Source organism: Nothobranchius furzeri, chromosome 1, assembly GCF_043380555.1.
Source record: "Nothobranchius furzeri strain GRZ-AD chromosome 1, NfurGRZ-RIMD1, whole genome shotgun sequence".
Classification (NCBI taxonomy): Eukaryota; Metazoa; Chordata; class Actinopteri; order Cyprinodontiformes; family Nothobranchiidae; genus Nothobranchius; species Nothobranchius furzeri.
Window position 1 is genome coordinate 93133802 of NC_091741.1, and position 14959 is coordinate 93148760.

A 14959-nucleotide genomic window follows, 5' to 3' on the forward strand; every position below is an offset into this window, starting at 1 on the left:
TCGGCTTTTAACTACCAAACACCTTTAGTTTGGAAAAAAATGTTATCTGACAGTGATCTTGCAAATGTATCAGAATGTTAAAAATTAGACCCAGAGGTGAATGAATCATAGATCAAAAATACTATATCAGTGGTTAACAATACAACTTTACAAAATGTTTGATAAAAAAAAGGTATCTAATTTTGTTTTCATATTATTAAATATTATATTTTTTAGGTAAACCCTTTTGCATCTTTGGCAGACAGGTTACAGTTTTAAATTACCACAAACCAGTTAAAAGCATTAAAGTCGCTGCCTTCAGCTCCCATGTGCATATGTCAGTGGCTACAGTGGAATGATGTGTGTCCTGTACAGCAGAAGAAAGTATGGGACTTCCAGAAACATTGTCAAGGGCTCAGCTCACACGCACAGTTAGAACGCTTTGCTGGAATGTGTTGAGAGAAGTAAGCCGTAAGCAACATATAAGGAACTTTCAAGTCTTGCAGAACCCAATATATCAGGGTTGGGCAGACAAATGAGAGATGTTCCACTTGTCATTCAACAATACTGGGACCCAAGGTGTTAAATTTTTGTTACAGAATAGTTTACAAAGTGCTCTGTGCAGTTTTTCCACCTTTCATGAGGAAGAACATATAAGAACTCATAAATCAGTCACATCTGGGAATTGTGAACAGACAATGGCTCCTGAAGTGATCTAGAATGACTTCTGACAAAAAAAATAGAAAGTGTTCAAAGCTTCAAAAACAAATGACAAAGACCCCCAAAAACCAGCAAAGGCTCAGACTTCCCCTTTGGCCAAGTGGGTTCTGACATATTCAAGTTTAAATCTAAACAAGATATAGAACTAGTACTACAGAAAGTATTGATGTGAATAAACTTAAACAGTCATGCTGTTATACTGTCTCTGAAACATAGCGTGACTGTGAAGTCAAAGACTCAGATTTAAACTCTGATAACTGGGAAGATAATAGGTTCAACTGATCTCTTAACACCACAGAGATGTTTGAGAAGACCATCCTCAGACAGGCAGACAGTATTTTAACAGCTCCCTGCCATGTTTTACACTAAAGGTGTTTTACTAAACTTGCAACAAAGGAAGAGTGTCCGTCTCTGTAAGCATAACTGGTACAACCCTAAATTTCTCCCAAAACAATGAGTGCACATCAAGCATGAGATGAACATATCTGGTAGAACATGCTGTTGTCTATAGGCAGGCAGGTTAAAAATGAACGTGTATATTTCCTTTTAAGATACATTGTTTTGTAGGTTTTTATTTATTTATTTTATTTTACACTTTCTTAATTTTCTCCTTATTTTTGTTATTAATCTGTGCATGTACTGTTTTATTTCAGTAATGGTCTGGATGAGTGAAGGATGGTGGTGCAGTGTAACCCCCCTCTTTCTGAACCAAGTTTCTCCCAAAGGGGACAAATAAAGAACTTTGACTTTAGCAGACATCCCATCCATCCTGCAGTGCATCGCTGAAAAAGTTCAAAGGATTTTGTGAGTGTTATGGTATCATCATCACCCCATACTTCTCCTTCTAATAGAGAATACAAAATATGTGCAGAGAGTAGAAAAGTAAGACTCTGGAAAAAAGCAGTGCACTAATAGTTAGCAATGCTGGATTGTACCACTTCCCTTCCATCATTTGAAACCCTCTCAGCTACTAATTAGCAGTAGACACAAAATAATGTTGGCTGCAGCTAAAACACTTCTTGTGCCAAAAGTGTACGACACTGACAAAGCCAAACAGCTGCTGAATACATCCAAACTCAAAGGTTACTTTATAACAAGGGCAGGGTCAGTAAGCTATCAAAACAACTCAAAAAGGGCATCTGCAATACTGAAAAAGCATTTCAAGAACATTTGCTTTTTGAAAACACAAAAATAAAAACCCAACCCTATTTTTAAAGGTGTATTAACCTCCAGAACACAGCAATGAGGGTTCAGTTTTAAGTTTCTGACCTGTTGCTGGCACTTTTTCTGCAAATAATAATACTGGAACACACCTCTGTCACCGTATAAAAATGTTGTATGCTAACAAATTCAGTATAGCATTTTTAAAATGACAAGCAAGGCCGTTTAGCTTATTCTTAACTTCAATTTCACAGCAACTCAGAATCACAGAGATTTTGGGAACCAAAAGCTTCTCCTTAAAAACTGGTTGTTTTCTGCTACACACTCATCAACTATGTGGCAGAGAGGTGAGGCCACCTGAAATACTTGATTTAAGTTTGTGATAGCGTTAAGAAGCGCTGCTTATAGTAACAACTGATCCATGATGTTACAACTGCATTAGTGCTTGTCATGTGTGTTGTTGTTTTAATCAGAACTGTTCATTCAACTCCTGTTATTTGTTCTTCATTGACAGTCATAGGGTTTGTTTATTAATGTTGCTCAGGAGTTTCGCGGGTGCATTTTCTTTTATTACGTTTTAATTGTGGGAAAATGTGCTGAGTTCTGTTTATTTTCAGCTTGTCCTGAATACTCATCCCACCAACAGAGGGCAGCTGCATCTCTGTGTTTTCTCACTTCCTGTTAAAAAATAATTAATTAATTAATTAATTAATTAACAAACAGTTATAGCATGGATGGGGCACCTGTTCTGCATTTTAGAATAACATAAAAAATACTATGATCCATTTACATGCATATTTTACATTTTTAAGACTTCAGTTTTAACAAATTTTGCCCAGATTCTCTAAAATGAAAAGGTGTGCTTTATGATGAAGGTCCGTTTTCCTGTAAGTTTTTAAACAAAAGCGCTTTATTTTAAACCAGAAGACAAGTGTGGGCATGAGTTAGAGATTATGTGATGGTAAACATTTTTTGTCCAAAAAAGCCTTTCTTTGACATTAAATCGGAGTCACTGATGCCATCACTCGCAACCACAAGTACAGAAAATATTGTGTCTGCTGACTTTTAGAACACACACACACAAAAAAAAAATACTATTTTTGCTTAAAAAGTTGTGGCAGGCAGTTTTATTAGTAGTTTGTAGCAAATCCATAGACTAGAAATCTAGACAGATATTGGCAGAAGCAAAATGATTCTGCTTTGCATGTTAGTCTAGCGACGCTCCACTGGTACCTTAGCAGTTCTGACCACTATTGTGGCCAGCCAATCACAGTGCTTTTTAGGTTTGGTGGGCCAATCACAGTGCTTTATCGGTTTGGTGGGCCAATCATAGTGCTTTATTGGTTTGGTGGGTGGAATGTTACTGCTACTGACCAAAACAAAGATGGTGGCAGCTTGTTTGAAAGTTTTGGCATCACTTCTGGACTATGCAGATTATGGCTTTTCTTTGAGTCAAGAGCAGATAGATTTGTATGGTATTTAAGTCCTATATTTAGAAAAAGGTTGGATTTGCATCTTCATCAACATCAAAGCAGAAGCCAGTGAATCAGATAATTAAAAATGTACAATTACATAAACTCAATTACATTTTAAATCATAAAAAAATATGGCACAAGTTCCACATCCACGTTCTCATTTATGAATGTTTAAAGCGTTAGGTTGCATTAAACGAGAGAAACCGCTGCAGTAATTCATGACAAGAAAAGAGTGCCCAAGAGTGTGGCATTAGATGATGTTGCCCCTTTAAAAAAGAAGGTAATTAGGGACAGGAAGTTGGCTCCCTGGTTTAATTCTCATTTACGAGCCTTAAAACAAAACTCTAGGAAATTGGAGAGAAAATGGCGCTCTACGCACCATGAGGAGGCCTACCTATCCTGGAAAAATAGTCTTGTGCTTTATAAAAATAAGCTTCGACAAACTAGAACTGCTTATTTCTCAGCATTGATTGAGGAGAATAAGCATAATCCTAAATTTCTTTTCAGTACAGTTGCTAAACTTACACAGAATCATAGCTCTGAGCCATCTATTCCCTTAGCCCTCAGCAGCAATGACTTCATGGGATTTTTTACAAGTAAAATTAATTATATTAGAAACAAAATCTTTAGCATCCTCCCTAATGCAATTTCTTCTTCCTCAGTAAGTGAGGCAGCATCAAAGGTGACTGCAGAACTTCATCTGTGCTTGAACCGTTTTGATCCAGTTGAGCTTTCAGAGTTATCAAAAATATTAGCTTCATCTAAACCTTCAACTTGCATTTTGGATCCAATCCCAACCAAATTATTTAAAGAAGCATTTCCTTTGGTTACTGCCCCCATTCTAGATATAATCAATCTATCCTTAGTAAATGGGTATGTACCACAGGATTTTAAGGTTGCTGTAATCAAACCTTCAATTAAGAAGCCTTCTCTGGATCCAGATGACCCACTGAATTATAGACCAATATCTAACCTTCCATTTTTATCCAAAGTCCTGGAGAAAATAGTGGCCATCCAAGTATGTGAGCATTTAAACACTAATGCTCTGTTTGAGGAATTTCAGTCTGGTTTTAGAGAGTATCACAGCACTGAAACTGCATTAGTGAGAGTTACAAATGATATTCTCATGGCCTCAGATAAGAATCTTGTTTCTGTTCTAGTCTTGTTAAATCTCAGTGCTGCCTTTGACACAGTTGATCACAATGTTCTTTTAGAAAGACTTGAACATCTTGTAGGGATCAAAGGAACAGTGTTAGGCTGGTTTAAATCCTATCTGTCTGACAGATTTCATTTTGTAAATGTACATGACAAATTGTCTTCATACTCCAGGGTTACTTGCGGAATACCACAGGGTTCAGTGCTTGGACCAATTCTTTTTACTATATATATGCTCCCAATTGGTAAAATCATTAGACAGCATGGGATAAACTTCCACTGTTATGCTGACAATACTCAGTTATATTTATCCATTAACCTTGATGAACCTAATCGGTTGGGTAGATTACAGGCTTGTCTTGAGGACATAAAAAATAGGATGACTCTAAACTTTTTGCTTTTAAATCAAGACTAGACAGAATTTCTCATCTTTGGACCAGACATCCAGAAAAGGAAATTGCTTAGCCAATCGCCTGACCTGAATGGCATTACATTAATCTCCAAGAACAAAGTAAGGAACCTTGGTGTTATATTTGACCAGGACATGTCATTCAAATCCCATGTTTAACAGGTTTGTAGGATTTCCTTTTTCCACCTTCGGAATATTGCTAAGATTAGAAGCATCCTTTCCAGGAGTGATGCTGAAAAACTAGTTCATGCATTTATTACATCAAGACTAGATTACTGTAATTCATTACTCTCAGGAAGTCCACAGAATGTAGTTAAAAGTCTTCAGCTTGTCCAAAATGCTCCAGCTAGAGTTCTGATGAGAATTAGCTTCCCTACATTGTCTACCTGTTAAATTCAGAATAGATTTTAAGATCCTCCTTCTCACATATATAGCTCTTAATAATCAAGCTCCATCATACATAAGTGATCTGATTGTTCCATATGTTCCTAACCGAGCATTTTGCTCCCAGACTGCAGGTTTACTGGTGGTTCCCAGAATATCTAAAATTAGGATGGGAGGCAGATCTTTTAGTTATCAGGCTCCTCTCCTGTGGAACCAGCTCCCAGCCTTAGTCCATGAGGCAGACACTTTGTCTACATTGAAGAATAGGCTTAAAACATTTTTATTTGATGGGGCCTATGGTTAAAATCTGATGTTAGCCTAAATCAGGACAAGTGGGGGAGTAGAGGGAGGTGGAGTGTGCAGTCGGTAAAGACGGCTCTCCCTTGCCCTGCCTCCAACATGCCTCCATCTAAATAGGATAGATTATCCAGAGTTTTCTCTGTAGTTATGCTGCTATAGGCTTAGACTGCTGGAGGATACACTGACCACTTTCCACACTATACCTTCTTCTACTATCTGCTCTTTAACTGTATTACTTTCTGCAATTTCAGCTGTTAACTTTATTTTCTCTCCAAGTGTTTTTCTCCCCAGAAGAAGCTACAATGATATTCTGCTGAGCTGTGATGGCCTCATGGAAGGGGCCACCGTCTAGCACACTGCTGCTAACCACTTAAACATTCTCCCTCTCCTGATAATAACTTTTTGCTTTCCTTGACGTTGGATGTGCTAATACTAGTTTACCCGTTTAATTATAGATCCACTAGGATAAATACAATAGTTTATCTTTCACCAAATAGAATATTTACTAAGACATCACAGTATAACTGTAGATACATTACTTGTCTCTCTGTGTGTGTGTGTGTGTGTGTGTGTGTGTGTGTGTGTGTGTGTGTGTGTGTGTGTGTGTGTGTGTGTGTGTGTGTGTCTGCTCTGTCTTCTCGATCCCCAGTGAGTCGTGGAGGATGGCTGTTTATACTGAGCTGGGATTCTCTGGAGGTTTCTTCCTGTTAAAAGGGAGTTTTCCTCTCCACTGACGCTTTATGCTTGCTTAGTATGAGGATTGCTGTATAGTCACTGACACTCGTCAGTGACTTGATGCAATTTGCTGGGTTCCTTATATAGGAAACATTATTTCTGATTGGCTTAATGAACTGACCTGAATTGGAATGTTTATTATGTGAAGTGCCTTGAGACGACTCTTGTTGTGATTTGGCGCTATACAAATAAACTTGAATTGAATTGAACCCAGAGTAAGGGAGAATGTAGTGGTTTCAGGATTATGGACAGAGATTTTCTAGCATTATTTTTCTCTCAGAAGTGATTTTAAAGCAAAAGTTTACAGCAAAATATGAAAAAACCTAAAACATCTTTGTAGCTTGAAAATGACTTGAAATAGGTACTGAAATAACTGTTAATAAAGTTTTGAAATGGTGACTTTTAAAATGTAATAATAGTGGTTGATGTGATGTAAAGCTGTACAATAGATTTGGAATCAGCAAAAAAATGTTATGGAATATTCTAAAACCACAGAGAAACTATAAAATGTGGCTTTGTTTGAAAAAGCAAACAGCAACAAATGAATAGAAACAAGTTCCTACCAAGTGTGGATTATACACAGATGAATGATGATTATGTAAAGTGGGACAACAATGCATATTATAATTGGAAGATTATAAATACACAAGCATTTAAATGAAGAAACAAGCATTTATGACGTTTAAAAGGGGGGCAATATTAAATGAGCAATTGGAACTTAACGGGGAAAAGTGTCCTACCTCTAATGTTGAACCCAGTGTGTCAAAGGGATCCTCAAACTCAGAGGGACTTTTCTTCAGAGTCTGGTCAGCAGGCAGCGTGTTGTCATTGTAAGATGACACAAACTTAAAGTCACTGGTTCTAGATCCTGTTGTCAGGTAGGCGTCATAGTTGTAGGAGCTGCGTAAAGTTCCTGTTCCATCAACGTCTGCGTAATTAGGAGGGAGATAAGCTCCGGGAATGGCCACTGCTCCATCAAACAGCAGTCTGGGCTTTCTCCTGCGACAAAACCTCACACCCAGGACGATGATGATGAAGGTCAGGAAGAAGGTGGACACACACACCAGGGCAATGATCAGATACGAGGTCAGTTTGGAGTTCTTGTCATCATAAGAATTATCTTTCAGCTCTGGCACCTCAGCCAAGTTATCAGAAATCAGTAAATACATGGCACAGGTGGCAGACAGAGAGGGCTGTCCGTTATCTTTCACTGCTACAATCAGGTTCTGTTTCATGCTGTCAGATTCAGAAATGTCCCGCTGCGTCCTGATCTCTCCGCTGTGCACACCGATAGTGAAAAGTCCCGGATCAGTGGATCTGACTATCTGATAGGACAGCCAGGCGTTCTGTCCAGAGTCCGCATCCACCGCTATCACTTTGGACACCAGAGAGCCTCCGTGTGCAGCTTTGGGGACCAGCTCGGTCATGAAGGAGCTGCCCTCCGGGGCGGGGTACAGTATCTGAGGAGAGTTGTCATTCACATCTGATACGAACACACTCACGGTCACGTTGCTGCTGAGAGGAGGAGAACCGTTGTCTCTGGCCATCACGTGGACTTTAAAACTCCTCAGCTGTTCATAATCAAACGACCTGACAGCGTGGATCACCCCCGTGTCTCCGTTAACTGATAGATAGGAGGACACCGACGCGCCGTTCACCTCAGCAGGTAACAGGGAATAAACCACGGTACCGTTTTGTCTCCAGTCCGGGTCTCGAGCACTAACGGAACATAAAGTGGAGCCAGGTTTGTTATTTTCACTCACATAAGCGCTGTAGGACTGCTCCTCAAACACAGGTGGGTTGTCGTTAATGTCAGCTACAGATAACTGAACAGTTTTAGAGGAGGACAGAGGTGGAGAGCCCTCGTCAGTGGCACTGATTGTAATGTTGTAATCAGACACTAGTTCACGGTCCAGCTGTCCTGTGGTCACCAGAGAATATGGAAGGAACCAACTTAAAAGGAACGTTCTGCTGGATGGAGCAGCGGACCTGTCGGTTCTTCTCAGAGTCTCTGTCCTGCACGTTGATGATGCCCACCTCTGTACCAGGTGGTGCGTTCTCGGGTACCGGATTGGACAGGGACTTTATGTAGATAGCAGGTGCATTATCATTTATGTCTGTAACATCTATTATTACTTTAGCATAAGAGGTCAGCCCTAACCCATCTTTGGCTTGTACACTCGTTTCAAAGGAATTTGTGTCCTCATAATCTATTGCACCAATTACTTTAATTTCTCCAGTTTTTGGATTAATAAAAAACACATTTATATCATTCTCAGATATGTGGCCAAATTCATAAGTCACATCTCCATTCAGTCCCTCATCAGCATCAGCTGCACTAACTGTGACCACTCGAGTGTCTAAAGGAGAGTTTTCAGGCAAACTGGCTTTATAAACCTCCTGACTGAACACTGGGGCGTTATCATTAGCATCCAGCACAGTGACGTGTATGACTACTGTACCTGATCTCTGAGGAGATCCTCCATCTAAAGCTGTCAGCAGCAAATTCATTTCTTTTTGTTTTTCTCGATCAAGTTTGTTTTCTAGTACCAGCTCTACATTGTTATTATTTACTGCAAGAATAAAGTTATCATTTTTTTGGAGGACGTATTTCTGTACGGCGTTTTGACCAACATCTGCGTCATGGGCCACTTCGATCGGAAAGCGGTTCCCTCTATCCGCTGATTCCCTGATTTCCATTTCGATCAAATTTACTCTAAATTTAGGTGAATTGTCGTTTATATCTTGTATGTGAAGACTCACGCGATGAAGCTCTAGGGGATTTTCCAACACCAGGTCAATTCTGAGGAGACAAGAAGGTTTCTTTCCACAAATGCTTTCTCTGTCTATTTTCTCTGATGTCACCAGTTCACCAGTATTCATGTTTATGTCACAAAAGCGCTTCTGGGGTCCTTCCAAATCCACACGAGCCTTCCGAGAAGAAAATTCTTTCAGATCAAGACCGAGATCCTTCGCCACATTTCCGATTATAGATCCTCTGTTCAGCTCCTCGGGAAACGAATAGCTCAGATCTCCATGAACGAGGTTGATCGTCATAAAGGAAACAAAGCAGATCAGACGTAGCGCTGGAAACCCGTTGTCCTCCATGCCGAGCAGTTAGGAGCAGAACCGCAGCGCAGCGCAACGATTTTATATGTGCGAGTAAACGTATAATAATGAAGCTATTTTTTACGAAAAAATGTCCGCAGTGTTCCGAAATAAACCATCAAAGACAAAGCTGGAAAAGCCTCTGCAACAATGGGTGGAGTGGTAAAGATTTAATGTTGTATGCCAGTCACCAGCGACCTCTTGAGTAATTTTGATGCAAACGCTTGTGTAAAGAAAAGCTGGCAAACTATAAAATGTTTACTTTAAAAAAAAAATAAAATATTAATAATAAGAGAGCCGGTTATACGAATGTACTGAATCAAACAATAGTTTCCTTTTTAAACTGTTAGGCGACATGGATCCTCATTTTTAATATTGGAAAGTCTGGCCTGTTTTTTTTTTTCACAGACAAAACAAAACAAACAAAAAAAATCGTGTTAATGTAGAAAAATAACACGCACGTTGGGTTGATATTAAACGGTGGGACCGATTTTTTCAATACTAATAGTCACGTTGCAACATTCTTATTCCAATCTGGTCTTTTCCCCAGTTCTCAAGTAGACAAAATATCTTTTAAAAATATTCCTAGCTGATTTAAATAAATCAAATTAGGCAGTTCCACGTGAGTGAAATTATATCGTTAAATACTCGTCATTATTTCAGCACCACGGAAAGGTACCCCAAAAATAAATGAGAAGAAAAATAAAAAGCAAAATGAATGCTAAGATTTTAAATGTTGTGTTTGTAGGTTATGTGCTTAAACTTCATCGGAGCTAGTAAACTTGATGTAAAAAGGGATTAAAACACATATTCTATTTTAGCACTGAGCACTAAATAAAAATATTGTGTACTGTTCAGGAAATAGGCATCAATACAACCACCAAACGAATGGAAATTTTAGTATAAACATTTACTTCTAAATATGCAAAAAACGTAATTATTTCTGTAAATCGATTTCACACAATCAGTCGTGAATGGATGAAGTGAAGAAGTTGAGCATTTCGTTCTAGTCTTCATAAGATAATAACATAAAAACTATTAGATTGCCAGTAGAGCTGAGCAACATTTATGACAACTTACGTGTAAATAAAATAGGTTGGATGAGCAAAGCCATTCAAGTGGTAAAGAATAAAAAGCATGCTCTAAAATGCCCTACCTCTTCTGATGTATTAAATCCTTCAAAGGGATCCTCAAACTCAGAGGGACTTTTCTTCAGAGTCTGGTCAGCAGGCAGCGTGTTGTCATTGTAAGATGACACAAACTTAAAGTCACTGGTTCTAGATCCTGTTGTCAGGTAGGCGTCATAGTTGTAGGAGCTGCGTAAAGTTCCTGTTCCATCAACATCTGCGTAATTTGGAGGGAGATAAGCTCCAGGAATGGCCACTGCTCCATCAAACAACAGTCTGGGCTTTCTCCTGCGACAAAATCTCACACCCAGGATGATGATGATGAAGGTCAGGAAGAAGGTGGACACACACACCAGTGCAATGATCAGATATGAGGTCAGTTTGGAGTTCTTGTCATCATAAGAAATATCTTTCAGCTCTGGCACCTCAGCCAAGTTATCAGAAATCAGTAAATACATGGCACAGGTGGCAGACAGAGAGGGCTGTCCGTTATCTTTCACTGCTACAATCAGGTTCTGTTTCATGCTGTCAGATTCAGAAATGTCCCGCTGCGTCCTGATCTCTCCGCTGTGCACACCGATAGTGAAAAGTCCCGGATCAGTGGATCTGACTATCTGATAGGACAGCCAGGCGTTCTGTCCAGAGTCCGCGTCCACCGCTATCACTTTGGACACCAGAGAGCCTCCGTGTGCAGCTTTGGGGACCAGCTCGGTCATGAAGGAGCTGCCCTCCGGGGCGGGGTACAGTATCTGAGGAGAGTTGTCATTCACATCTGATACGAACACACTAACGGTCACGTTGCTGCTGAGAGGAGGAGAACCGTTGTCTCTGGCCATCACGTGGACTTTAAAACTCCTCAGCTGTTCATAATCAAACGACCTGACAGCGTGGATCACCCCCGTGTCTCCGTTAACTGATAGAAAGGAGGACACCGACGCGCCGTTCACCTCAGCAGGTAACAGGGAATAAATCACGGTACCGTTTTGTCTCCAGTCCGGGTCTCGAGCACTAACGGAACATAAAGTGGAGCCAGGTTTGTTATTTTCACTCACATAAGCGCTGTAGGACTGCTCCTCAAACACAGGTGGGTTGTCGTTGATGTCAGCTACAGATAACTGAACAGTTTTAGAGGAGGACAGAGGTGGAGAGCCCTCGTCAGTGGCACTGATTGTAATGTTGTAATCAGACACTAGTTCACGGTCCAGCTGCCCTGTGGTCACCAGAGAATAATAGTTTTTGATAGACGGAACCAACTTAAAAGGAACGTTCTGCTGGATGGAGCAGCGGACCTGACGGTTCTTCTCAGAGTCTCTGTCCTGCACGTTGATGATGCCCACCTCTGTACCAGGTGGTACGTTCTCGGGTACCGGATTGGACAGGGACTATGTAGATAGCAGGTGCATTATCATTTATGTCTGTAACATCTATTATTACTTTAGCATAAGAGGTCAGGCCTAACCCATCTTTAGCTTCAATGCTCATTTCATACAAATTAATTTCCTCAAAGTCAATTACACCTTTTACCCTAATTTCTCCAGTTTTAGAATCGATAGAAAACACATTTACATTTTCTTCAGAAAGATGACCAAAATCATAAGTCACATCTCCATTAATGCCCTCGTCTGCATCAGTCGCACTAATAGTAACCACTGCGGTTTCAGAGGGAGAGTTTTCAGGCAGACTGGCTTTATAAACCTCCTGACTGAACACTGGGGCGTTATCATTAGCATCCAGCACAGTGACGTGAATGACTACTGTACCTGATCTCTGAGGAGATCCACCATCTAAAGCTGTCAGCAGCAAATTTATTTCCTTATGTTTCTCTCGGTCAAGTTTATTCTCTAAAACCAGTTCTACTCTTTTGTTTTCCACTACCAAAATAAAATTGTCATTCTTCTGCAGAACGTACCTTTGCACACCATTTTGACCTATATCTGCGTCATGAGCCTCCTCAACGGAGAAGCGGTTCCCTCTTTCCGCAGATTCACTTATTTCAAATTCAATCAAATTCTTTTTGAATTTTGGTGAGTTGTCGTTCACATCCTGCACATGCAGACTCACACGATGCAGCTCTAAAGGGTTTTCTAACACCAAATCTATTTTAATCACGCACGCAGGCTTCTTTCCACAAAGGCTTTCTCTGTCGATCCTCTCCGATGTCATCAAATCTCCGGTGTTCATGTTAACGTCACAGTAGCTCTTCCGACTCCCCTCAAAATCCACACGGGCCTTTCGCTCAGATAAAGCTCTCAGATCCAGACTTAGATCCTTGGCTATATTTCCGATAACAGATCCTCGACTCAGCTCCTCTGGAAACGAGTAGCTCAGATCTCCATGAACAAGGTGGATCGCCATAAAGGAAACAAAGCAGAGGATCAGACCAAACGCTGAAAATCCTTTGTCTTCCATCCTCGGTCAGCGTCACGTTCAGAGTCTGCATACGAACTACAAAAAGGCGATTACAGAATAGCCGACTAACCACTAGCAGCAGCGATGTTGGAAATAGGTTGCATGGGTTTTTACTGAATAATGTCTGTCTACAAAAGCTATGAGAGAGGGTGGAGAAGTCTGCTCCACTTTTAGATTAGCCAACAGCGGCACCTCGAGTCGCCTTTCACATTTACATCTTCGGGAGACACCTCTAAACTCTCCACATCGTTACCTAATAGAGGGGTCTAAAGCAGACAGACTATTTATCAGAACATCGATTGATAAAACACGATAAATATGACCTCCTTCTGTTTTAACGATAGCATAATTGAACAAAAACATTTGTTTTTTCATTTTATTTTATTATTAAACAGGAAAAACGTGAGCAACATTTTCACAAATTTCCAAAACACCTGATAGGAATTTATTATTTTTGATGTTTTGTTCACGTAATTGCTGTTGATTTATAAACCAAAATTACCAAGAAACTTTTTTTATTTGTTTATTAAAATAATCATGAAATAACAAATTCGACAATAAACAATTTTCCCCACAACATTGATCAGTTTTAACTGTATCAGAATTGTTATTAGAATAAAGGCAATACACATGAAGCAATTCAAATATTAACAGTGGTTTCTAACAGTAATAGTGTCGGCTCCGCAATTTAAAGCAACGGGGGGATTTCAGGACCACAGACAGCGAAATAAAGCTTTAGCTGCAAGAATAAGGGTTTGCCCATGTTTCAGCTTATTCTGAAGTAAACGCTTGACTCCTGCGAACATCTGGGTTCAGTTGTTTACCATAAAATACAAAATCGTACTAAGACTTTTCTCAGTTGTGCCAATAGAAATATTGAGATTAATTAGTTTAAACAAACTTAAAGTGAACGAAATCAACGACTCACTATGACGTTTGACAACACAATGTGAAACAAATGGATAAACACATCATATTACAGACATAAAAGCAACTCGCCATTTCACTATTTACAATTAAAAGGTAGTCACTTGCAAGTTGTACACAACAAAGCTGTGCAAGGGCATTGAAGTCAATGACAACCCTTCATACCGCTGCCAATAAGATAGTGTGAACATTTGTACCTTCACAGATCCACTTAAAATCAGATGTAACATCTTGACAAGGATGCAAAACAAATACTCAAAAGAAATTTCTCATTGTTGCCATTAAATTAGTAGACGTTTATCCCTGAAACATTAAAGATCCCCAGGGTAAACTAAGCCATAATGGGTGTGGAAGGTTTTATATTTCTTAATTTTTTTTCAGAGAATAAAATCAATTAGATTTTTTACTGTAAAACCAGTATTTTGTATGGCATATTTCTGTCAGGATCTGGGGTGAGTGCTGCACAATTCTGTTCACCTTGCCTCAGTCTCTGCAGGTGGGCGATTCTGGAGAGGGCCAGCTGCAGTCAACTCCTAATCAACCGGTCCAGGATATAAGGAGCTGGGAGATCACTTCACTTTGCCGATGATTACGCACTTTGGGTAGCTCTTGTCATTACAGAGATAACTATAGCTTTAGTATTTTGCCTTGTGCTCACTATCAATTGTTGTTTTGAATGTACCCTGCCTTGTCCTCCCCAGGAACTCTCACCACAGACCAATTCTGCAATAACCTGGATTTCACCTTCAAGCTTGACCTCCCTCCATGACTGGACCGACCCGCTCTCCCACCGCTCACCTCCCTTGGATTCCACATTCCCACCTCCCCAGCTCACCCTAGTCCTGACTCCCCCCTCAATATTTTGGATCTCAATCCTACCGTAAGACCTACAGAAACAAATACCTCCTAGCATTCTACTCTGCCCAATCGTGACCATTGTTTGTCTCAGCAGACCCAGCCCCAGAGCTCTGCTCATCATTACCGCCACGTCTGGCAGTGCACCTTTAGTTTCCCTTACAAAATAAAACATTTTTGTTTTCACTTACCTCCATCTCCTAGTGTGAATCTGC

The 14959-nt window shown here is 40.0% G+C and overlaps 1 protein-coding gene and 1 pseudogene across 1 annotated transcript; both read right to left on the reverse strand.

The window, feature by feature from the left end:
- Window positions 1–341: 341 nt before the first annotated feature.
- On the reverse strand, window positions 342–10556 carry LOC107374104 (protocadherin gamma-A12-like; annotated as a pseudogene).
- Window positions 10557–11720: 1164 nt separating this feature from the next.
- LOC107374107 (protocadherin gamma-B4-like) lies at window positions 11721–13137 on the reverse strand. Its single transcript, XM_015942260.3, has one exon. The coding sequence runs from the start codon at window positions 12960–12962 to the stop codon at window positions 11856–11858; it is 1107 nt and encodes a 368-aa protein (XP_015797746.3). The 5' UTR covers window positions 12963–13137; the 3' UTR covers window positions 11721–11855.
- Between the last annotated feature and the right edge of the window lie 1822 nt (window positions 13138–14959).